Raw genomic sequence first — 26,880 nt, 5'->3', positions numbered from 1 at the left:
GTTCGATTGCTGCTAGAGCGCCGGGTAAGTGGGTATAATATACTATATAATATACTCTATAGTATAATATAGAGGGTATAATATGTGGGCTTATCCCAAGGTGTATGAATTTAGAAGGCTGATTTTTATCGCTTCTGCTGTGAACAATATTCATCGGCGTTTTATCCATGTGACAGTTACGGTCCGTCATATTGGAGTTCAGCAATTGTGTACAAGCAAAGATGCATTTAAAAATTGTTTTGTTCTCTTTGAAATATCTGTTTTGTTCTCTTTGAAATCAGCTGTAGTTATTTAGCTTAAATAAATCGATCCGAGCAATTTTTAACCTTTCTTTGCCCAATATTTATCCTTGGGAAAATAATCAATCATTCATGAGCAAATCTGATAGCGCCCGGGACGAATCGGCTTTTGTTTACATATTCCTTATATTTGCATATACATATATGTTTATAGATAGCATGGAATAATCTCGACTGCAATACGGAGGCTAGTTTTGCGTGTGGATTTGTATGGAGTGTTGACATGATTTCAGTCGTCAAGTGTTAAACTCCATGTAAAATAGCTGAACGATATTGTTACCGCCCCCGCAGTTTGATTTTGTGAAACCCTAACAGTGGGTGCTCAAAATTTGAAATTAAAAACTTCCTGCGGTATGTCCCTGGGAGATGATAATGTGCCCGTAAAAGTGTCTTGCGATACAAATCCGCAGATCCTGGTATCGTCAACGTTTTCAATTGTCGTTCCACAGTCTTGCGATTGACTCCCGCTGATTTTTTCAAAGTGTCCCGCGGTCTAGAGTTCTATCGGAAAACCCTGTTAGTATTCTGGTAACAATTATGTTTACAGTTCTTATTCACTTAATGGGACATCTTGTTTTCCTGAACTCAGTTGGTATCAAAATCTATTCATACTTATTTATTTACTGTCCATTTTATCGATTGAACTGTCAGCAAACTATTCAGCGCTCAACTAAAGCATGTCAACTAAAAAGCGTTCAACTAATCAATTCTGACTGTAACATGACCAAAGTAGTCTGGTTAGGGGGCTTGCTCTTCTGTTTCTTAAATTGCACTTGCTACAACAGTCGTTGCTTTCAAGTGAAACGGTCTAAGAAGCCCAGCAGTAACGTACCGTTAGTTGTTCCTAGAATTTGATTTATAGATAAGATAACGAACAGCCCACAACTGTTTTAACGATCGTTCATTTTAAGGAATGAACAACAAATGAGCTCGGCTGAATCAAAATGAATTTAAAACGGTTTAACAGCCGTTCATGTGTTCATTGCTTTGAGATAATAGCCGGCATCGCGAATAAATGAAGACATTTTAACAGTCGTTTAAAGTTCATTTTGGTTTAACCGAGTTCATTTGTTGTTCATTCCTGTTAAAATAAACGATCGTCAAAACAGTTAACGACTGCTCGATATCGCATATAGGCAAACACGGGGAAAAAATTCGAGCAGTATAATTAAACGACTGTTAATTTGTATCGCATACGCTCTTGACAGTCGTTTGTTTAACGGCGGCATAGGACCAGTCGTTAAAATTAACAAATGAACTCAATGCGTTTGCGATGCCGAATTCTAGCAATTTTTAACGACTGTTAATTTTAAACCAATTCTTTCGCGATACCCGCTAATAGCTGGTATCGCGAAATAATTGGATTAAAATTAACAGTCGTTAAAAATTAACCAGAGTTGTTAAAAATTGCTAGAATTTGGCATCGCGATCGCATTGAGTTCATTTGTTAATTTTAACGATTGATCCTATGCCGTCGTTAAACAAACGACTGTCAAGAGCGTATGCGATACAAATTAACAGTCGTTTAATTGAACTGCTTGAATTTTTACCCCGTGTTTGCCTATACAGGCGGTCCCCGAGATACACGGTTAATGGGGACCGAAAACGGCCGCAAAATACCGCGTATCTCGAATTTCCGCGTAAGTCGAATCTCGTGATTTCCAGCTAAAATATCACAAATTTTCGTGTAATTTTGCAAGTAGGGGGCGGTTTTAGTTACTTTATGAATTATTTGATATGATTCTGACTGAATATAACTGTTTTAAACCTTTTGAAATAGTTTTGAACATTCGATCAAAACGGAAATTATTTGGCAATTTGCAATTGATGTGTCAAATCAGTACAATTTGTTCAAAGAATTGTCAAATTTAGAAAACCGCGTATCTCCGAATCCGCGTATAAGAGGTACCGTGTATCTCGGGGACCGCCTGTATGCCATTTCGAGCAGTCGTTAACTGTTTTGACGGTCGTTTATTTTAACAGGAATGAACAACAAATGAACTCGGTTAAACCAAAATGAACTTTAAACGACTGTTAAAATGTGTTCATTTATTCGCGATGCCGGCTTTTAACATTACATAACGGTTGCATTAACAAAATTGACATATTCATGGGTTTATCATGGGATTATCTTAACCCGCTCAAACAAAACGTTAATTGCACTTTGAGTAGTAGTATCCCATGAGACAACAGACAACCTCTATCAGTCACCTCACCTAAACACCTCTATCAGTCAAACTTTAACCATGATGACCAAAACAGTGAACCAACCAACTTTGAAGCGTGCGCGATCAACGAATGACATCTCGTAGCGTCTTAAATGGACTACGTACAGAAGTTTGTCGTCGCATAAGAACGTTTCTGCGGTTTGGTCGCCAACATCTTGGCACTATTAGGTAACAGTCAAACCACCGCCAGAGAGCCCAGGTTCATTTTTGAGGTTCCAAAAGAAGCTAAAAATGAAAACAGAGGTACAAGTGGCTACATTACTGGGTTATCTGGGCCGGATATCCACCAAACAGTGAAATAGTGCTTGATAAACATGAACACACATATCAGGAGGCAGAAATCGCGTCTACTGGCTTCGCAATGAATAAAAAAAATAAATATTTTAAATATTTAGTAGCTGTGAAGCGTTTGACAGCCAAGGTACTCACAGCACAGGTGGGTATCGAACATCACAGACAGAATCAACTGACATGTTCGACTCGACGTTTGTCTTGTTTGTTTGTTTGTGTCTGACAGCGCACCTCCATATGATTATTTGGGTTTGTTCGTGTCGGATGTCGTGTTCGATTGCTGCTAGAGCGCCGCCTAAGATGTTATTCTAAAAGATATTCAGTAATTTGTATACGAATAGTTTCTTCCCATGTTTCAAAATGAAAACAAATTCAAAACCTTTCACGGGCCGAATTTGGCCCGCGGGCCGGACTTTGTCGACCGCTGTTCTAAATCAGTTAGTAGACGAAAGGTTTTTGGCGCAATTTCAACCTTAACAGCGTACTGTGATGTTTAATTTTTTTGTTCTAGAAAACATTTGGCTGTTAATTACACATCACTTCAGTATTATGTACAGAACTAAAGTAAAATTTAAGTACAACTTTCGTGATAACTTAGTATATGTTCAAGCAACAAAAGCAACATGCTTTCTTGTTCGATTCAACAGACCATCAAAGCAGAGAGAGCGAGCAAGGATGATGCTTTGGTGCTTGGGTGCTTATCTTGTTTGAATTTAAATGGTTTCGTTGTAGGTCCGGCAAAAATCAAGGCCACACGACTTACGAGCGTATGAAATCATAGTGGGTAAATCGCTCGTGCACAGCTGTCTTCGTGTATCCCTGAGTGCGTCATATCGTCATACTCGTTTGCCATTGGTTCAACCATATGTTCACAAGGGGGCTTCTTTAACTACAGCTACGTAAGCATTGCTTTCCGAGAATTCGATTTCTCTTGGATGAGTTTTTTTTATGTATTGTAATGGTCGTGCCGCTCATTTCAGGCATTTTATGGAGTTTTGTGAATGAGTATATTTGAGGCACTCACAACGCTGCTTGCTTACCATGATGCGTCATCGTTATTTCTCAGATGATTTTGGCTGGTTGTTTGTGTTGTTTTTTATTTCTTTTTTTTATGAAATAAGGTCTGCTAGAATCTATGTACAATGAAACCCGTCAAAACGAGTATCCTTTAGGGGAAGGTTGGCAAAGACGGACACGTTAAGGACAATGTTAAAGATCTAGAGGTGTTTAAATACAGCGACCATAAATAGTGCAGATCTTATAACATTATTTTAGTTTCTTTCAAATTCATTGGATTTGTTATCAATTGAAAATGTAGTTTTTTAAATCTAACTTTCATGTAAAACAGACACTTGATGTGGGAAAGATGGACACCATGAAGGGTTAGATGCTGAAGAGGTTTATTATATTGTAACATTACCTTTCGGTTTTCACTACTTCACTGGTCAGTGAAAAAAATGATTCGTGCAATCTGTTTTGTGCACTACATGGCTCGTGCAAAGCGGGATTCTACTCGTTAAGAGAGGTATTTGTTTAAAAAAAATCGAGAACTATGCATTTATGTTGACAAAGAAAATGAATCTAAATTCGTCGCACTAGAGCTCCTACTATTTGCATTGGAGGACATTTTCTGTGAAACATTATTCTCCTTTCTTTCTTTTCCGCATACCTATATATGTGCCTTTCAGATCTCTACGTCTCCGTCTTTCAATCGCTTCGTCATCGTGGCGTGCTAGATGTGTAAGTTGTTTTTCATTTATATCTTGTCTACATCATTTTAACGCCTTTTTCGGTTAGTGCGACTTGGATCTTCCCATTTCAAGCTTCTGCTCCCGTACGCTTTTTGTCATTGAGTCCCACAATTTTATTCTTCCTCTTTGACCTTAGAACAATAGAGGTAGAACAATCTACCCGTCGTGGGTTAAGGCTAGAATGGACCATCCTCCTGTGGCTAAGACTGGTTAATTAAATTGTGCTACAACTGCATTAGGTAGCTGAAATTCTAGCTTGTCAGTGAAATAATGTTCATCATTTTATTTGTTATTGTTTTTTTTCTGTTGGAAATGAGTAACAATACTTTTAATACATCTAAAATTATCCAATCAAATAGTCTTGAACCATTTTTTAACTAAATATTATTTTTAACTAATAAAAAAACTCATGAGCGCCCTTCTCGATTGAAACAATCTAGGCTGTAAATCTGAGGCTAGTTAGCTGGTTTGAGGTTTTGAATGGAGTGGTAAAATTATTTCTGCCGCCTGCTTTCACATTCCCATTAAAAAAGATGGCTAGTCTCGTAAAACTACTCTACCAATTGAAAGATAAAAAGGACAGGACCTACCTTTTTCCCGATTTCATTAAAATAATTTATTAAACTGATGAACTATCGATGCATTTACTCCACGTCTTTATTTAAACAATTGGACAAAATCCGATCCGCGGATTGTTGGGTTTCCCATTGAAATTGGAAACCGGTACGATATGCATAACACGTAGTGAACTCTCTTTCGCGCATCATTCTCTTTGATTTCTCTCATATTTAAGAGTGGTATGTTTTGCTACGTATCCGTCCCCGTACACTTGTGACACGTTCCCTACACATAAAACTTTTCCATAAAAAACTGGTAACATTTGGTTCCAATTCTGTTCCCACCTAATGAGGCAGAACAGAAGTGGAAAAAGGTAACTCAACTGAGAGTCACTCACTTTTGCTGAGTGCCCCTATCATTTTCAGTGAGAGCAAATGAAGTAGAGCACATTCGTATCAAATTGCTCTCTCCCAATTGCTAATGAAAGTATAGGAAACGTTCTGCGTAGGGAACGTCTTACAAATGTATGAGTCCCCGTATAGTCCAAAGTATCGGCAAGGGGTGGCGTGAAACACAAAAATGAGAGAATGAGCGAGAGGGTTGGGCTAGCTTTGTTCGATCGTGTTCGCTCATGTTAGTTCGCACCTTGGCAACTTATTCCCCATAGACATTCAGTATATGTAGGTCTCAGTGCGAACGCTGCGCGTGAGTTCTTCATATATATATACGCGGTCAAAACATCGGTACAGTTTAGTTTGCAGTTAATACAGCTAAATAGTAGGTTCAGTACTATCTATAAAAACAAATAAAAAAAAGTTCGCAAACATTTTGGGGGACTTGACTTATACTGTAAATGACTTGTAGCGTCCCTATAATCAGAGTAACTAACCAGCGTTCGCAAAAATCCGAGTGACGCACTGCAATACGAGTTTGAAAGCACTTTCAAAACTACGGTAAAAATACATCAATCAAATTGAGCAAGCACACTATTTTGCTTGAAAAAATCTAAGTTTGTTTGTTTGTGGCTAACAACTTGTGAGCGTGTGTTTTTCTTGATGTGGCAAAGATGAAGTCGAAAGTATAGATTATTACGTTCTGGCAATAGAACCGACGTATAGGTTTTTTTTTTTAATCTTGCTTACGTTATCATTTACACGAGAAAACCAGTTTACGTGACGTCAGTGCTGTACGAACCGCTTAGTTGTTTTTGTGTTAAAAGATAAATATCCCCTAGTTCTTTGTGTGTAACTGTATTGTTAATTGTTTAGTGGTGTGGTGCGGGTTTATTAATCTTTGAGGCTACGTATCCTGTGAGACATAGCCAGCCGACCAAATGACGAGGGATGATGATGTGCTTGTAATAAATGATGTTTATTTTAACGTGTATAATACCAATCCACCAATCACACCGTTGACACCTATACAAAAAATCGTAAGTACACGAATAACCGAACACCAACTCAACTTTGTTATCTGTATCTCGTTTTTTTCGCATTTTTGTCGATCGGTCTTTTCAACTTTTCCTCTCTCTCTCATGCGTCTCTTTGCATTTATTTTTCTCTCTCTAATCGGCACTTGTTTTTTTTCTCTTTATATCTTGGTGTTACTTTTTGACTCTGTGTGTCATCTGCATCATCATGGTATGCAATCATTTTGAGCTGAATGGGTGAGATAATGCGAGTCAAAAATAGTTCTTATCAACTGCTATCAATTAAACATTTTTGCAGTTTGTTTCGAAAGGCCTCTAAAAATACAACTTGAGCGATTTAAAAATCAAATTGCGCTTTTGAAAATAGCATCGGTGCGGTGAAACAATAACTTTTGACAGTTCTAACCTGAATCTTGAGCTTCTGAAATTGTTTTGCTGACATTCGATCCTGACTTGTAAAACCCTGTCTATATGACATTAGAATCATATTTGGAGCTAGTAAACTTTTGGACAAGAATCTATGAATACAAGTACACGCATTGCAACAAAACATACCCGCGTATGTGGTTATAGGTTAATTAAATTAATTAATAAAATTAATGATTTTGGAATAGCAATAGTGGTTGTATTAGTTGGAAACTATTGTAAGCAGAGAGGGATTTTCTCCCGGAATAAAGGAGGGCCCAAGCTAAACATCCACATCACATCTTAGTTCGATTTTATAAACGATTTATTTTTTAAAAAATAATGCACATATGAATGGAAAAATAAACCTTTCTCAAAGTAGTATATTCTTACAAGTAAGACAAGGGGCTGGTCTGATGGTACAGTCATCAACTCGAAACGACTTAATAACATGCCCGTCACGGGTTCAAACCCCGAATATACCGTGCCCCCATACGTAGGACTGACTATCCTGCTATGTCTATGACTAACAATAAGTCACTGAAAGCCAAGCTCACTTCACTAGTGGGTACAGGCAGGCCTTGACCGGCAGCGGTTGTTGTGCCAAAAAGAAGAAGAAGGCTTAAGATGATAGGTCAAAATGGAGTCTGGTGGTGTAGTTTTGAGACACTCTTGCAACAGGTCAAGACCGCGCAGTAGTTGTAACTCTGGACGAAGAAAGTGGGCAAATAGGCTACAGATAATTGGCTGCGTAACGGTTACAGCTTTGTACAACATTTCTTTCAACAATCGTTTCTTCTTCTCCTTCCTCTTCTTTGGCACATTAACTGTCGCTGGTCAAGTCCTGCCTCTACCACTAGTGGGCTTGTCTTTCAGCGACATATTTTTTAACCATTGCAGGAAAGTCCGTGTGGGGAAAGGAATACGTATGAAGGCACGGTCCATCCGGTTCTTGTACCCATGACTTGCATGTTGTTCGTTTGGAATATGCTAACCCATAAAAACACATTCATAAGTACACAAATGCACACTAGACACACTTCAATTTAACTGGAAAACAAACTACTCTTAGCCTGCTACGATTGTTAATTTAACGATGAAATATTGCAATCGAGCAGATGTCTTTTTTAACCGTCGTTTATTTCGACGACTTCCATTCGCGATCTCACTCTATTTTTGATCCACATCTTTCGAGATGTTGCAATCAAAATCAAACACTAATATTCTGCCAAAAAAACAATAGCCCTGACACACAACATTTCTACTCAAATCAATCACCACGCCTCGCCCGTGAATGATGTACGCAGGCCTTCAATACAGAAGTGTTTTTGCGCCAAATAAGAATAAGAAATATAATAAGTGCAAAATGTGTAATGAGCATAAATGTTAGAGGTGGCGTTGCTGCAGGATAAGGTTCAGGCATTTCAACAGAAAGTGTAGATATAGGTGTAGATGTAGATGAATAAGAGGATAGAGTGTTTTTAGGTAGAACTATTATTTTAAACTTTAAATTTTAATCACCTCCCCTTATCCGGAATGGATAAGCCTTTTTCTCAGTGTATTGTTGCACCATAAGGCACCTTCTCTCCAAATTTCAGCAAAATCTGTAGGGTGCTTCATTTTTAACAAAATATTCACATCATTATATCTTGATGAAACTGTCAAGAAAAGTGAAAGCGAAGCGGAAGAAGGGGATGTAGGGGTTAAAGGAGCACAAAAAATCATATCCTGTACTATAAACTGTCTATGTAGCTTAATTGGCTCAAATCAACGTTTTAGTTATATCTTAGTGCAAAACTGTACATACACACAAATACGATACAAAAAAGCCTTTCATGTTTATTGTTAAGATTTTCAAATATCCTATATCGTTTCATACTAGGTATCATTTTATAATGAATCATGTCTTCAATTTGTGTGTTGTTGTCTGTGTAAACAAAATATTAACACTTATCTGTTTCTGGTTTTTAGTATTATTTCAAATACCTTATATCGTATGTCTTATGTCTTATGAAAAAAATACACGAATGGAACTTAAGACCAACGCCTACATCGCGTTAGGATAGAGTATACAGTTACGATCTATTGTATGTAGCATGAGGACTTCTTATATAGTTGGGTTCGCCGATTTTAAGAACGTGTTATTATTGAATCGATTTTTTTCATAGCGATTTTGAGCAAATTATCATCAAAAATAGGCATCAATAAGTAAATCAAATCTATTCTTTAAAGCTAAGTTTCGTAAGTCAATAAAGCCACGACGTGAAAGGGTGTTTTGGTAGCAGACCGGTTGTTACGTCCTACAATGGCTTGTCGCTATTTTGTGTCCGTTAATACTTGTGTAAGCCGGTCTCGTGGTATAGTCGTCAACTCGTATAACTCAACTACATGCCCGTCCCGGGTTTAAGCCTCAAATAGATCGTGCCGCTGTACGTAGGACTGACTATCCTGCTATGTAGGGTTATCCATACGTCATTGACAGCCAACCCCACAAGTGATACAGGCAGAACTTGACCGACTACGGTTGTTGAGCCGAAGAACAAGAAGAAGAAATACTTGTGTGAGCAGGAATCCATTAAAGGGTGATTTGAGGTGAATGCTGTAGAGGAAAGCGTTGCAAAATGGGCATGTTAAGCAGATTACTTAATATTCCTTTGAATATCTCACAAAACACAATTTTTCTTTCATTATTGTATGCCTCCACCCTTTATCTATGGATTAAAATTGCCAAACAGGATGAAAACAACTTAAAATCATGAAAACAATGTAAAATATTGAGGCGACAAATACAACACCATAGCCTCACCAAGTGCCGTATGTCAAAAGCATCTGCCCATTTTGCCCCAAGAGTAATTGCCCATATTGCCCCACGTGTAGCATTTTTTTGTTATATTAGTAAAAAAAACGCATTCAATCGCCTTGATTTCTCCAGACAAGTTGTATAGAATTATCATATCTTTAAAAATAAACAATGCAAAACTTCAACGCATTCCTGTGACAGTAAATAAGCTTATTTTCGAAGTGACAAAAATTACATAAATTTGCTACTAAACCTTATTTTGCATTTTTGTTGGTTGTTTTTTATGCAATGATTATGAAACTTACATGGTGTTCATAGAACACTCTATTGAATACATTTTGAGCATTGGAAAGTATCTTTGTAGTCAAATAATGCTTAAATTGAGGGTGCCCATTTTGCCCCACATGCCCATTTTGCCCTGCTTTCCCCTATATTGCTAAGCTGTTTGATGTTTGGGTCACAGGTAGTTACAGATTTAAGTGTCTGAAGCACGCTTACATTGTCAGTAAAGATTCTTTATCAGCTGGAATCACATTTTAATTAAAAAAGTTTATTTTTTTTGCGATTTTATGTGACTATGATTACTATACTTAGACTAGCATGAGATTCAGTCGTCTAAGAAATATAAGTAGAGAATTATATTGTATAAATTGAAATTAAAATTGAAAAATGGTGAACTAAACTACACTTTATATTAATAAAAGAAACTAGTTTTATTTTTGTTACACCGTGTTAATAACCAATTTATTGCACCTTCTAGCTTCCCGTCCACCGAGTTAATCCTCCTTCGTATCCAAGTTTGCCACCACTTGACCTCTCTCCCGAGGAGGAATGACCGGACGACCCCCCCTTCTTCTGCTTCTTCTCAATTTCTCTATCTTTGACAATCTTTCGTCGATCCTTACGTTGTCCTCCGCGCGATCACTAACGCGCCGCTTTGTTTTATCCTAGCGTTGCGCTTTATAGCGTGAGCGGAACGCTTCAATGGTGACTGGTCCTACGCCCACAATTTGATTTCCATCCAACTCAATTCACGATCATGTATTGTGCATTTACGTTAAACGGGAATAAGTGGTCTCGTCGATATAGGGGCTCCGTGGTTGTCACATCTGTTATCAAAGCATTGAATTGGTTGGTTCTGCAAAGCTGCTATTTCATGTAAGTTTTTTTTCTTTTTTTATTTGCAGTTTGCTTCATTTGATGGTATCGGTGTGCACAGTGGTGTGCCGACACGTACTACGCCAACATTGACACCCACCACCTTAAAAAACATTGAACAAACGTTCATAGAAGCAACGAATGCCACACAAATTAATTTACCATACCAAGCAGGATTCGTGCCACCTTCTTACCCAATGGAAGATCATAGCCAGGATGGCGGTGTAAGTCAGGAATCACTCAGCTCAACCTCCAACGGCTCGTGGCACGTTTCTGGATCACATGGGTTTAACGGTGATGATTTGGACTCAAAATCTTCTGCATCAATGGACCAACCATCTTTCGGTACGCGAGCCTCCCGATCTACTTTTGCTACGAGTAATTCAGATGATAATGTGAAATTGGAGACGGGGCTTTTTGACGCAGTGAATTCATTCGCAATCGGGACTACAACTAGGCGGACCTCTGGCCCTTCTGCGCGAAATGGTAGCGGAGGACGACGAAATGTTGGTGGTCGACGTCCACACAAGCCCTCAAATCTCACTCCAGAAGAAGAGGAAAAACGACGAATTAGACGAGAGCGAAATAAACAAGCAGCAGCCCGGTGTCGTAGGCGTCGCGAGGACCACACAAACGAACTTGTTGATGAAACGGATCAATTAGAGAAGAAGCGCCAATCATTAGCTCAGGAAATCCAACAACTACAACAAGAGAAGGATGATCTTGAGTTTTTGCTTGAATCGCATCGTGCGCACTGTCGCCTACAGGCTCGTCACAGTCCCATTGACTTAAAACCTACTGAGCTCGAGAACATTGCAACCTTTGTACTGCCAAAAATTAAAACCGAACCAGATGAAGAATTTATTCTTCAGCGGCAGAATCTACGTGCAACGCAGATGCAGGATCATCTCGACAACGATGCTTCTGAACACAGCACAGTTTCTAAAAAGTAAGTTAATTCTCGTTGTATTTCATGACTATATGTTCCATCACCAGGAAATATTTCGCCAATTCTGAACGATTGAAGCCTTACAGGGTTTACCAGCATAATAAACAACTGTCCACTTGTTTATAACAATAGTCGTTTTGAATATACACCGCTGTCTACCACTTGCTCACACGTCAGATGGTGTAAGCTACTCTGTCCAATTCAATAACACAATTTTCGCCTTCGATTGCACAACGGTCGGATTCGGCACGGTTTCTTGTGGTTGTTGTATAATTAACAAAATTAATGTTTTGATTTATTGAAATTTATGGTTTATACTGCATATTGCTTGAATAAAAGAAACGTATTTGAAAATGTTTTGTTTTTGCAAAATTTGTCCCAACAAAACAAACAATGCCGAATCTGACAGTTGCTAATCGAAGGCGAAAATTGTGTTATTGAATTGGACAGAGTAGCTTACACCATCTGACGTGTGAGCAAGTGGTAGACAGCGGTGTCTATTCAAAACGACTATTGTTATAAACAAGTGGACAGTTGTTTATTATGCTGGTAAACCCTGTATGTGCCGGAGCTGAATCTTGTTGAAAGCAAAAACAAACAAAAATCCAAATAAATATTTTAGATCATGGCTTTAAATGGCTTTTGATAACGTTCTGTAAATAGTACGTCTTGTTTTTATGTAAATGTCAATGAATATCAATGTTGTAAACAGTGCTGCAAAATATCATGAGCATCACGAGATGTTCACCAACGAAAACAATGAACTTATCCGTGGTAGCTTGATGCTCATTGCTGATAGTCAATAAAAGTGCGCCATGACATGCTGAACACGACATGTGAATTCTTGAGTCCAACGCGATACTCTGACTGACAAGCTTAGCTTAATGCCGGCGCAAGCATTATCATGATTTTTTTCTGGCTGTGAACAGTGCTGCCAAATGTTTCAATCATCAACACTCATGACTGAAACGAAGCTCAAATCGGATCACGTACACAACTGAGATGATCAGTGACTATACTCAAACAGTTGGAAAATCAATCACATGCTTGGTGACATTTAGTTTAGCACCCAACTTTTGATCACTCTCTTGGTCACGACATTGTTGTCGGCGATAATCGCGACATTCTTGGAATATACTTGGCGCGTAGGCTCTAGCAACAAAATGAGCATGCTTTCTCCCTCTATCTGTTTTGATTATCTGTCGGGTCAAACAGAACGAGAAAACATGCTCATTTTGTTTCTTGGAACCACTCGCACGCAATGCATATCTCCCGTGACCATCGCGATGATCACCGACTGCAAATGTCGCGACCAAGTGATTGAACACGAGTTGGTTGCACACAATGTCACCAACCATGCGATGGTCGCACCAACTGTTTGAGGCTAGCCTCTGATCTACGCAGTAGAGCTCGTTACGCTGAGATGATTTTGTTTCAGCCAGAATTTGTCATGACTATGTCAGTGACATTTTGCAAAATTGATCACAGCAAAAAAAAGGTCGTGATATAGTGACTGACCAAGCGATGGTCGCAAACATGTCATGAGCATGTATTAGTCACACCAATCGTTCTGAGTATCACCTCTGATTGTCACAATTGAGTACGTGACGCTGATATGGATTTTGTTTCAGTCAGATTTTTTTATGACATTGATAGTGACATTTTGCAGCACTGGTTGTAAATATCAGGAAAAACTAAACATCTCTTTATCTCTTGTTTTCCTCGAGAGATCTGATATAGACGATAAGGACTTATTGGTAAGTCTGTTGGCAGCGATGTGCTGGCGGCCGAGCATTTCAAGATGGAACCGGAGAGGCTTACCATCGAAATGCCAGAAAAAATGGTGAAAATTATTATTCCAATTATTTTTTGTATAAAAAGATTACACAACCAGTAATTGGGTATGGGGTATGGGGTGCGATTTTTTCGTCGATTTCTAGTGTATTCGCCTGGAAATGAAGTTTCCTATCGTTATAAATGTTGATGTAGCCATTTTACACTTAAAAAATACCTAAATTTTTCAAAATAATGTTACAAAAAATTTGCCATTTTTTTTGCCAACAAAACCCAAAGCATTGAATGTTAAATAGGTTTGACACCATCGTCTATCGATAGAAGAACGTCTAATTTACGAATACACATAATCTTGGCGCATTCAACACACTTGATCATAGACAAATCCACAATTTAAGGCGTATCGAGTACTAGTCGAACAGATATGAGAAATAATTTCGAGCAAATGTCACATTTATGGGATGCGGTCTTGCCCTCCATACAATTTTATAGCTCCAGTGTCCTCGCTGGAGTTATAAAGCAGCCTGTGAGGGCAAGTAGTTTTTCCCATAAAATTAGCAGTTAAAATTATAGCACCGCGCGATCATTTTTAACAGCATCTAAAATTTATTCTATCTAAAATCTATTATTTATTTTAGAAAAATCTAAAATAAAAAAGAATATGTGCACTTACTAAGGAATTTCAAAAGAATAAACATGATTTATGTGGGATCGATGACAATGATCAATACTTGCAAGCAATTTCAAGCAAGAATATCTGTTCAAATCCCTCGCAATGTTCAGATGCTCGAGTTTTCGTACCATCATAGTCCTCAATGCCACCTACAAGGTCTTGTCGTAGATCCTGTTCTTTAAACTCCTGCGCCTCTTGTTACAAATTTCGTCGGCAGCTACCAAGTTTTCCATTCGGCAGGTCCTCCAGAAGTGTCGAGAGCGTCAGATCCCACCACGCATTGAAAAAGCATAACTAAAATCTTTGAGCATTTTGACGTATTGCATTTCCTTCTATCCCATAGTGATCCCAGTTATTATTCCTGGGTAGTGGCGGGTGTACAGTGTCGGGTGCCCTATGCAGTAAGAATTTTTGAGGTCCTCTGTACTTGATTATCGGGGAGTAACCGGCATGCGTCTTCAATACGTCCTATTTTTTAAAAAGCCAGTAAATCTGAAGTAAGCAACTATCGTGGTATTTCCCTACTTCCCGCTAGTGGCAAGGTATTGGAAATCATCGTTCATTCTGAGCTTTTGTTTTTATCGAAGCAGTATATAACGTTTAATCAGCATGGATTTATGCCAAAACGATCCACTACCTCTAGCCTTATGTCATTCATATCCAAATTGTTCCAGTACTTGGATACAGGTTATCAAGTTGATACAGTGTATACTGATATTAAATCTGCTTTTGATAGAGTATCTCATAAACTATTGTTGATGAAGTTCTCTAAATTAGGCTTATCTACGTCTTTCGTTCACTGGGTTGGGTCTTACCTCTCTAATAGAAATCTTCATGTAAGTTATGGATCGTCCTTTTCTTTACCGTTTTCCAATTCTTCTGGTGTCCCTCAAGGAAGTGTACTAAGTCCCATCTTGTTTCTGTTATTCATAAATGACATTAGTTTTATTCTCCCATCACCTAACCTCCTTCTATATGCAGATGACATTTGTTCCAGTGATGCAAGAGGATGATTGCAGCGTACTCCAATCTCTTCTTAACTCCCTATCTTCCTGGTGTGCGTCAAACTTCTTAGAGCTCTGTTCTAGTAAATGTAGCGTCATCTCTTTTTGTCGTCGTCATTCCCCTCTTATTCACAATTATGTTCTTAATAACACTGTTATCAACAGGGTGTCACTTGTTCGCGATTTAGGTGTTATGTTAGACGAAAGACCATCATTCGATAGTTATCTTGAATTGGTCATCGGTAAAGTTTATTCAAACCTTGGCCTTATTTTTCGCATGACTTCAGGCTTCACCGATTTGAGGTGCCTTAAAGCATTGTATTGTTGTAACAGGGCAGGTTGGAATAACAAACTCGACAAACTAACAAACTTCAAAACTCGAAGCGTGCAAAAGCGCTTCACTAGGTGCTTATATCGTCGCCACTTTGGAAATTCCACCACCACATTACCGTCATACAGTGATCGTTGCATATTATTCAATCTTGACACCCTCGAATCTAGACAAACTAAAGCATGTGTGTCATTTATCAGCAATTTGTTACGAGGGAATATAGATACTCCAGACTTGCTTTTCCAACTTAGTTGGTATGTTCCTTCCAGGTGTTTAAGAAATTGGACTGCTCTTGCAATACCTTTCCGCAATACAGCGTTTGGCATTAACGACCCGTGGCTAATTTGTTTGCGTCAATACAATGAACATTACCGCGATTTTAATTTCTAATTTTATGTTCCGGCTGTTTGTTATTCTTTCTAAATATGTCTCTTTTATTCTTAATTTCTTCTTTGTTTTAAATATTCTTATCCGCTGCTTATTTTCCTTTCACTATGGATTTCCATTCTGTTACATCCTTTTCTATTTCCCCTTAGTTTAGTTAAGTTACAGTTAGTTTAGTTCCAATAGGGCCAACTAGGTTTTAAGCAATTATATGTTCAACACCAGAGGCAGACATATTGAAATTAATAAATGAAATGAAATGAAATAATGTGCTTAGGGTTTGTCTAGCACGGAGTCCCAACGTCCATCATCCACGGGGCCCTCCTTGCTAATACAGTGCCATATTACATCAACTGTTAAGGATGCTGAACTAAAGATACGCGGAGCCCCTCATCGACGGGCCCCCATGCAATTGCTTACTTTGCTTACCGTTACAGTGGCTGGCAAAATAAAGTGCCCACTACTTACATTTTTACATTTGTACATTTGTTTTGTTTCGACAGTTTTATTTATGTTGACAGGAGGTGATTAGCCAAGCGACCGGTTGCATGCATTAGCATTTCCTATTTAAGTTGATTCGTTGAATAATCTTGGACAATTTGGTTCAGTTGCACGAAATGGAAAACTACACAAAACAAATTCCTCTGGCTGTCCAAAAATTAGTTGTTCGTGATGTTTGAAACGGGGAATCACATCGAGATGTTGCTCGCAGGTATAGCATCAGCAAATCAGCAGTTGGAAAAATCTTAAAAAAATATTAAATATATATTAAATGTTACATTGTTGTTGTTTGTGTTAAAAGATCAATTTGTTGAAAATAATTCATGTGGGCACTTTTTTTTGTCATTGTGCTTTTGACTAATTTTCTAAAATTTTTTTTAGGTGTTGGTAAATCTTTGATTTTTTTCAGAAATTTTAATTGCGCATTTACGAGCAAAGAATAAATATTGTTTAGAGCAATATAGCACAAAGATAGCTTCATTTTTAACGAAAAAATGAGACAAATGTAAAAATTTAAGTGGGGGCACTTTATTTTGCCGGCTACTGTAAAATCGCCACTGTTCCTTTGGTAGCATGGATCTCATATAAGATAGTAAGGACTAATTGACTTTAAATCTTTATATCTTGTAACAGAAAGGGCATAATATCATGAAAATTTGCAAAAAGATCAACAAATGTTAACTAACTTTGTAATGTAAGCAGTTTTGGCAAATTTGTTTTTTTTTTAAATAGAATGGTTCATTGATACCCATAAATGATACACAAAACACAAAAACCTCAACAACGATTTTTTAGCATAATCTAAATATTAGCTGTCATTCTGTCGCCAACCACGAAGCGAATCGGACGTTCTCTATACGCACCCCAGGTGGATGATTACGGCCAGCGTCAAGCCACAGAACCCACCATAGACACCACGAAGATTTACGTACGCTTAGTTGAACGTGAAGCGATCTGTGCTTGCTGTGCGTAATAAGTGTACAGTGCGTAGTGTACTGTGTAAAGTGTGTGTAGTGTATGTGATTGTCCGTGTGTTACCCGTTTGAGAGTGTTGAGCGACAATACACGTGCGTACGGCACGCACTCTTTGTGCGTGCTCACATTTTGTGCGTTCGCATCTCGCGCGCTCTCCTCTCGTTTGTCCTGTGTTTGGTAAGTGATCCTCTCTTATCCTACTATCCTTGTCCTCCACGCAGTTGAATTGTTGGCTCGGGCTCTCCCATGGAAGCGGATCCCATGGATGAATCCGATGAAGGCTTCATTACAGTGAAGCGCAAAAGTTCCGACCCAGGGCAGATAGCGAAGAAAAAGGTTTCTAATGAACCTTTAGCCTCAACATCGCGAGATGCTTCCTCCAAAAAGGAAGTAAAATCAAGGGCAAAAGCGTACCACACTTCTTTTAACGGAGCACATTGTGTGTTCTTCATGCCCCGTAACAAGCCGCTTGATGTTAGATCGATCACTGCATCGATCTATAATAAATTCCCGAGTGTATTGGACGTTATTCGACTGCATCCAAAAAAGTTGCGTGTCATCTCAAAGGACCGGGTGCAGGCCAGTGGCCGATCCGGACTATACGGAGGATTACCGGGTGTATATTCCCGGTGGATTGGTGGAAGTCTTCGGTGTAGTAGATGACTTTGAATACCCCTTAGAGGATATTCTTAAGTACGGACAAGGGTCATTCCTTTACCACTCCGCGCCTCGTGTCAAGGTTCTCGAAGTGAAAAAATTGTACGCTTCTAAATTTGTTGACGGAAAGAAAGTGTTCCGTGAGACCTCCTCACTCCGGATCACTTTTAAGGGAACTGTACTGCTGAACACGTTGTACAGTATCGGACAGAAAGATAGGGCATTGGTTTTTTAACGCACCGTGCACCCGTTGGGCCAAGTTTATGTGTGGTTTGTATGTGTGTGTGTGTGTGTGTGTGTGTTTGTGTGTGTGTTTGTGTGTGTGTGTGTGTGTGTGTGTGTGTGTGTGTGTGTGTGTGTGTGTGTGTGTGTGTGTGTGTGTGTATGTATGTGTGTGTGCATGTGTGTGTGTGTGTGTGGATGTATGTTTGAATGTGTATTGATGTGTGTGTTTGTTTCACAAGTAGGTCGTTTCGGATAGATTTGTAAGTAGTTTTTTTGTGTTTTGGGTTAGGTTTTTGGTGTGATAAGCAGGACCACCGCCCTCGCGATCAGTGTGTTTTCCATATATTAACAATGTTACGGTCTTCTTTCGCCGTGGTCTTCTGAGGACGTCCGGTTGACTTGCGCGTTTCGGTTGTCCAAGCGCGTTTCAGTTGTCTAAGCAGGTTTCGGTTGTCCGAAGCGCGTTTGCCACAAAAGTGCGCGATCGTTCCATTACGAACTCGATCCTTTTGCGCTTAATGCCAGCAGCAGCCATTCGCTTTTACATATGGCGCTGATGATCGGTACAACGTTTACCTCGACCCATTGTTACTAACATTGCTTGCTTGGACCGTCAAGAACGCGCTGGTTAAAAACTTGGACACGGCTGATCCCGTGCTCTGCCTGCGTTCTACTTCTATACGCGATGAATTACATCGTTTTGGAGCAGCGAAAACATCGCATGGATAAAAACTATCAACGAGTACGCGAGTAAGCGTCTTCCCTTCAAAATCGAGAACAGAATACTGCCGCGCTCATGAAACAAAACGCCCATTGAAAAGAATAACTGCGCGCCAGCTCAATGCACGCACAAAGTTTACCATTCGCACACAACGTGCAACGCAGAGATGCACGAAGGCCTTTCAATGGCGTGCACTGGAGAAACACCTGTGAGGGAATGCCGAGTTCATTGCTATTGTGCGCGTGTCCATTTCGCACCGGTGTCGCATTCACATTCATGAAACAGCACACCTGCGTTTTCGTCCGAGGAACAAGCGCTGCTGTCGATGCAAACTTTAGTTTTTATCCAAGTGTAAACGCACAATGTTTCACATGATAACACACATAATAAGAATAATTTCAACGCAATATGACGTCATGGCAAGCTATGTTTTTCAGACACAAACCCGCGCACTTGCAAATACACATTAAAAAGCACACTTTCTTTCTACTACTACACACACACATACACACACACACACACACACTCACACACACATACACACACATACACACATACACACACACAAACACAAGTAACGTGGCAAAACAAGTGCACGGTGCATTGAAAAAAAAGGGTCCTATCTTAATGTCCGATACTGTACTTCGAGGGTCTGCGGGTACCCATCCGTCGACCCTTTGTTACAAAGGTGGCAACCTGATCTAAATGCAGCCAGATTGGGTATTCTGAGTCCTACTGTACCAACGCTGTTAGGTGCGGTAAGTGCAAAGGACCGCATTCTACGACAGAATGCAAGGCTGACACCCAAAAGTGCGTCCATTGCAAACAGGAATGGCACGAGGTGTCTACTTGCTCAGTATACTGCAAAATGCAGGCCGAGCATAAAAAGCCGTCCTTTATAATTCAAAGAGGTCATTCGCCGATGTTTTAAGATAACCTCAGAAGTGAATCCGTTCGATAACCGTTGTATAACCGATAACTTCTCGAGGGTAATGAACCGTTGCCCAATCTGGCCCCTCTAACAGGAGTTAAAAGATCGTTTACACCGAGGGTGTCAATCAAAGGGATCCGGAAAAACAAAATTGTTCCCCTTATAAAGGCACTTCGACGTCACGTTGATGCGACCCAACGCCAATCCGAGGGTCCCATGCCCCCACGTGATGCTCGTTCTCGTCCACCTTCCCGTAACCCACCCAATCCTAGCAATCTGGCTTTCCCCAGTGAATCCATATCCTTCTCCAGGCAATCCCTCCCAAGCCTGACAGAGATTATGCAATCCCTTCTAGACTCCCTTTCCCTCGCGGAACCCCTTTCCGGGCTGATCCCTTTGGCATTTCCTTTCCTACGAGGAATGGTCAGGCAATGGTTATCAAAATGGCCATGTATGATGGTCCGCTTGGATGATTAATGCCTCCAATACCCCTCCCCACACCCGAGGGAATCGAATACGTCGTAATCCAGGCAAAGCTAGGGGATCTTGACGTTTATATTGCTTCAATTTATATCCCACTGGGAGCCAATCTGGAACCAAAGAAGATCAACAAGGATGATGATGAGCGTAGGATGATCTTGAAATCCTAGTAACGGTACTACCAAAACCGTTTTTCATCCTGGGCGACTTTAACGCCCATGGATCAGATTGAGGCTGCACGCAGACGATAATCGTGTACCAATCATTAGGGATATCTGCGACACACACAGTTTGACAATTCTAAACCCAGGTGAATCAACTAGGGGGCCCTCACCTATAGCACGACCCAGCGCAATAGACCCATCTCTTTGTTCATCGTCCTTGGGGCTGGATTCTATGTGGAAGGTAATCCAAGACCCGCTTGGCAGCGGCCATCTGCCAATAAAGATCTCCTTTATCAAGAGGAGTCGTACAGCCGATCAAGTCCCCGTTTATTGTGACTTAACGAGGAACATCGACTGGACGAAATACGGCGACCAAATGACTGCTTTGCTAAACCGCGTGGAACCCAGTTTCTCCGTAAATGAGGAGTATACAAATCTCGTTATGGCGATAAACAAGTGCGCCCTCGGTGCCCAAACGAGGCCGCCCCCCAGGTTAGGATTTTAAAAAAACCACCCACTCCTTGGTGGGACGCGGATTGTAAAGCGGCACCCTCAGCGAAGCGGAAGGCTTTTGCCAGGTATAGAGACACCGGTTCCATCGATCTATACATCCATTATAGAGGCCTGGAGCGTAGGTGCAAAAACTTGCTTAAAGCAAAAAAAAGGTCATACTGGCCGAGGTATGTCAAAAATCTCAAGCCTTCCACTTCGCTAATGGAGCTTCAGAGTATGGCGAAAAGGACCTTCAAAGTCCTTTGCAAACCACACTCAATAATTTAGAAGTGTGGGCCACAAACCTAGATATCGAGTTTCATCCAGAGAAAACGGAAATGCTGATATTCTCTTTCTTTTACAACACTGAGAGTAATAGACGCTTAAATTTGTTAAACCCAAAGGTCGATATCTTTTTACATGGTAAAAAGATATCCATTGCCAGATCTTTTCGATACCTAGGGGTTTGGTTTGATAGCAAAAATGTATGGAGGAAACATATTGACTATCTAGTACAGAAATGTACAAGAAGAATCAACTTTCTCAGAACGATTACCGGACTCTGGTGGGGTGCCCATCCCAAAGACGTCCTTAACCTATATAAGACAACGATACTGTCCGACTCACAACATGTCACTCGAAGTGATGTCCGGAGTGATGCCGCTAAAGCTTCGTTTTGAGCTACTATCGCTTCGCCTCTTCGTCCGCTCTACAGTATTAAATCCATTGATAATCGAGAACTTTGAAACACTGCAAGAGATAGGGTCTAAATGCAAAATCATGGAGGTCTATCGTGATTTTGTTTCTCTACAGGTGCACCCTAGTACATCTCAAAATACAATCTGTGCCAGCTTACCAGAGTCCTGCAGTTCCATTTTAAGTGTAGATACCTCATTGAAGGAGGAACTTAAAGGTATCCCCGATAACCTTCGCCGGATGACAATTCCCAGCAAATTTGTGGAGAAACATGGCCATGCTAACAGTAACCATTTTTATACTGACGGATCCTCATCAGAGCAAGGCATTGGATTTGGTGTATACAACACGTGCTCCAAAGCATATTTTAAATTACGCCAACCATGCTCAGTTTATGTAGCGGAGCTCGCCGCAATCTTTTATGCCTTACTGCTGATAAGTGCATGCCCTTCGGATCAGTCTGTAATTTTTTCAGACAGCCTAAGTGCTCTTGAAGCATTAAAATCCGTGAAGGCTATTAAGAGCCCAGACTATTTTGTAAAAAAAATTCTAAAAGTCCTATGCTCCCTGTTTGGAAAATCGTTTCGAATATCCCTGATATGGTTGCCTGCTCATTGCGGCATCTTAGGAAACGAGAAAGCAGACCATTTGGCCAAGAAGGGTGCTTCGGAAGGGTCCTTTTACGATAGACCCATCCTCCCTCACGAGTTTTTACGGGCCCCACAAGCTTTCTGCATTGCACGCTGGCAGAGCTTGTGGGACACGGATGAACTTGGGAGGTTCCTGTACTCGATCTCTCCTAGAGTTTCTTTGAAACCTTAGTTCCGCGACGTCTGTGGGGATCGTGCATTCATTCGAATGATGTATAGACTTGTAATCATTTCGCATTGGGCGCACATCTCCAGCGTATAGGACAGGTCGACACGAAAGCATGTGGCTGCGGCCTTGGATTTCACGACATAGACCATCTTCTATGGTCTAGCGAGGAATACGAGGCTGCACGACCCACTTTGTTGGATGCAGTCGAGAAACTGGGAAGATCTCCTGGTATCCCCATCCGGGATATACTAGCTGGGTCGGACTGGAGCCTCTTAGGGATTATCTTTGGGTTCTGCAGAGCTAACGGTTTAACTGTGTGACATCCCTATGGCAAGACTCTTGTGGCTGGCTGTGCGGTGGTCGGTCGTCTGTGTTGGCATGCGCTTGTGCCGTCGGGTGCCAACGTGTATCATCGTCGGACTTGGCCGGCTTGCATTGGTTGGTTGGCCGGAAGAGTCATGTTTCCCATTCATACTCCATTTGTTTGTCCTTGTGCTACATGTTGTAAATCGCTAGTTTGCTTGTGATGAATGACTGTATGTGTGAATGTATAAATGAATGTGCGTGATGTGTATGGCTGGAGGTTCAGGCACGGCTTGAGACAGAAGATCTTTGCATGGATGAGGTCCTTGCAAAGATTTTAACCCTCGATCCCGGCATATAGATCCTCGCCAAGGGCAAGGATAAGGTTCTTCGTAAAAAAGGATCTCTAAAAACATGCTAGATGCATACCGTCACTCGAAAGCGTTGGAAGCTAAACTTCATAAAGACCCCTGCTACGCTTACTGGACTGTTCAAAACGGACTGGATCGAACCTGCAATGGATATTTCGGATACTTCAAGACTATCCATATGATAACCCGGACAAGTACGTCGGATGACAACGTACAACACGATCTCGACCCCTGCCACGAATGAACTTCACAAAACAAACTGGAATAGACGACGACGAATTGCACGATCTCGACCCCTGCTACGAAAAATTAGGCCATTCGAGAAGGACTAGGATTGGATAATATATTCACTGTCCGAGTATACCCGGAATAAGGTGTCCTTCCATAATTGCGAGAAGGAAATGTCTCGCAATCATTTGAATTGTATGATTATACCCTTACATTAAACAATACGGCCGAAGCCGTTCTTTCTGAATAATAAATAATAAATATTTGCTGTTTTTAACATAGTTAACGAATGTAATCGTAACCTGATATTTTTTTCCTCCCACCAACCGCTTCACCATCTTAGACCACTACTAAGTCGCCTGTAGCCGTCTGCTTGTAAAATTTGGTCGTGAAATCGTAAGGTTTTTTATGAGCCTAAATAAGGACTGTGAATTAGTTACCACATTACTATTACATTACATTACATTTACATGTATTAGTTGAGTATTTGTTATGCCGGTAAGAATACGAGGAAAGTAAGAATACGAGTCTGCACTTTTTTCAAAATATTGACCTGCGACTTTGTAGCGATATGTGAGAACGTCGATGTTGAAGTGGATGGTGGGAGGAAAAAAATATCAGGCTAGTAGTACATTCCTTAACTTTGTATGTAATAACAGCAAATATTTAGATTATGTTAAAAAATCGTTGTCGAGGTTTTTGTGTCGCTTTTGTTTGATCGGTTCAGTTTTAAACCGTTATTCACAAAATTGATAAGGTTCTCATGGCAATTTCAAAATAATTTTTGAAAACCTTTTTACATACATTGGTTTGCATTCCCGAGACTATAATTAGGGTAAATGAACCAATAGTGGTGCAATTTGTGGTGGTACAGATGTATTTTAATGGATTTGAAGTGTCAGGAAGGAAAATTTATTAATATTTTAACACATAACAGATGGAATATGTTTTATCTACGCAATCACAACCAGTTTTACCATGAAACACATCAAATTTACGAAAAAATACATATTTTTGTGATTGCTTCGTTGTACCTATAATGGTGGTATGGTTCCTATAGCCGTCGTATTGTGTTCCTATAGTGGTGGTAAACAAGGATGCCTCAAAATCGTGTATATTATCAGTATAACTTAGTTTTGAAGCTGTTTTCGTGTGAATAGCAAGGATTATTGCCATAATACAGATTTCTTTCGTAATTTGATCGTAAAAAAACAGTACATGTCCAAAATGTCGTCGAAAAAAAACCAAAATTACCTGTTTTTATTGATGTAGGGCCACTAAAGGAACATGCCTGTTTGGTGTACCTATAAAGGCACTATCGTAAAAACACTTAAAAATACGTAAATATGGTCAAAAGCCAATGAATTTGAATAAAACAATAGCCGGCATCGCGAATAAATGAACTCTTTTTAACAGCCGTTTAAAGTTAATTTTGTTTTAACTGAGTTCACTTGTTGTTCATTCCTGTTAAAATAAACGATCGTCAAAACAGTTCACGACTGCTCGATATCGCATATAGGCAAACACGGGGAAAAAATCGAGCTGTATAATTAAACGACTGTTAATTTGTATCGCATACGCTCGTGACAGTCGTTTGTTTAACGACGGCATAGGATCAGGTGTTAAAATTAACAAATGAACTCAATGCGATCGCGATGCCAAATTCTAGCAATTTTTAACGACTCTGGTTATTTTTTAACGACTGTTAATTTTAAACCATTTCTTTCGCGATGCCAGCTAATATCATTTGATAACAATTATGATAAAAACCTTATAATTGCGTTGTTATGTGGTCATTTAGAACGTTAACAAACATGAGTATCGTTATGAAATCCTAAGGATTTTGGAAAAATGTTGATACCTTTCACAAAATAATGGATTTTTCGGTCACTAAGAAACGGAATGGCGCCATTTTATTTTTAAATCCTTTTAAAAGGCTAGCGAACCTTACACACTATCATAAATAACTTACAGTCGTTGCCACCAAATTTTGGCTCTAAGGCATCAGTTTTTGACAGTGCGCATCAATTTTTGCCTCGAAGGCATCAATTTTTGACAGTGCGTAATCAATTTTTGACTCTAAGGAATAAATTTTTGACAGTGTGCATCAATTTTTGACTCTAACGCACCAATTTTTGACTCTAAGTCATGCATTTTTGACTCTAAGGCATCTATTTTTGACATAAGAAAAACGAGACAAATTCACTTTTTTTAGAGGATTAAGTTGGATAAATTACTGTTTATGAGCAAAAGCGCAATTATTGCAACAAAATAAGTTAGTTAATATTTATGTAAGCACCTATAAAATAATTACAGGGTTTTACAAGTCAGAATAGAATGTCAGCAAAACAATTTCAGGAGCTCAAGATTCACTTTAGCTGTCAAACGTTGTTGTTTCACCGCACCGATGCTATTTTCAATAGCGCAATTTGATTTTTAAATCGCTCTAGTTGTTTTTTTAGAGGCCTTTCGCATCGTTTTGCAAATTCAAACACTCATTTTTAGATTATATGATTGAGATCAATGCTTTTATTCATTTAAGCATTATATTTATGAAATACTACGTATTTATGGTAAAAATGGCGATTTTCTGTGCAAAAAGCTACATAAACATTGTACATGTTTACATACGCAAGTGCTCGTAGCTTTTTGCACAGAAACACTCATTTTTTACAATAAATACGTAATGTTTCATAAATATAACGCTAGAAATGCCCTAAATAATTGATTTGTATACAAATAGTCTCAAAATTCGTGTTTGAATTTGCAAAACGATGCGAAAGGCCACTAAAAAACAACTTGAGCGATTTAAAAATCAAATTGCGCTATTGAAAATAGCATCGGTTCGGTGAAACAACAACTTTTGACAGCTAAACTGCATCTTGAGCTTCTGAAATTGTTTTGCTGACATTCTATTCTGACTTGTAAAACCCTGTATATTTATTTTTTGTTTCTATGTATCATGCCATCATGCATGTCTACGTATATCTTTTTAGCATCTTGTTTTCAAGCTTTCAACGCGCTAGCTATAAACCGAATTATAAAGGACCACGAATAAACAGTAGGTGCTTTTTAATTGTGTGTATCTTAATGTGTACGTGTTTAAAGCTCTAAAGTTTTTTCGCTCAGTTCATAAACAACTAATTTCTCTAGATTGATAGCAAGATGCAAAGAAATCAATAACAATCAAGAATTATAGTTTTATAGAATTACGTGACGCGACTTGAATAAAATGAAGATACTCCCCAAAGCTTAAACATATT

The 26,880-nt window shown here is 39.5% G+C and overlaps 1 protein-coding gene across 7 annotated transcripts in view; it reads left to right on the top strand.

Moving 5' to 3' along the window:
- Positions 1-26,880, top strand: part of LOC120956685 (transcription factor kayak) — a 139,072-nt gene that overhangs the window by 12,879 nt on the left and 99,313 nt on the right. For 6 of the 7 annotated variants that reach the window (XM_049606758.1, XM_049606755.1, XM_049606750.1 and 3 more), the window contains exon 3: positions 10,949-11,868. In XM_049606758.1, coding sequence (XP_049462715.1) covers positions 10,949-11,868 — 920 coding nt within the window. Of the gene's footprint in view, positions 1-5,804; positions 6,560-10,948; positions 11,869-26,880 lie in introns of those variants that run through there. The other variant, XM_040378374.2, reaches the window with a different exon arrangement.

The sequence above is a fragment of the Anopheles coluzzii genome, chromosome X (genome assembly GCF_943734685.1).
Source record: "Anopheles coluzzii chromosome X, AcolN3, whole genome shotgun sequence".
NCBI lineage: Eukaryota > Metazoa > Arthropoda > Insecta > Diptera > Culicidae > Anopheles > Anopheles coluzzii.
Note: the sequence above shows the minus strand (reverse complement) of the source record. Positions and strands in the feature narration are given on the sequence as shown.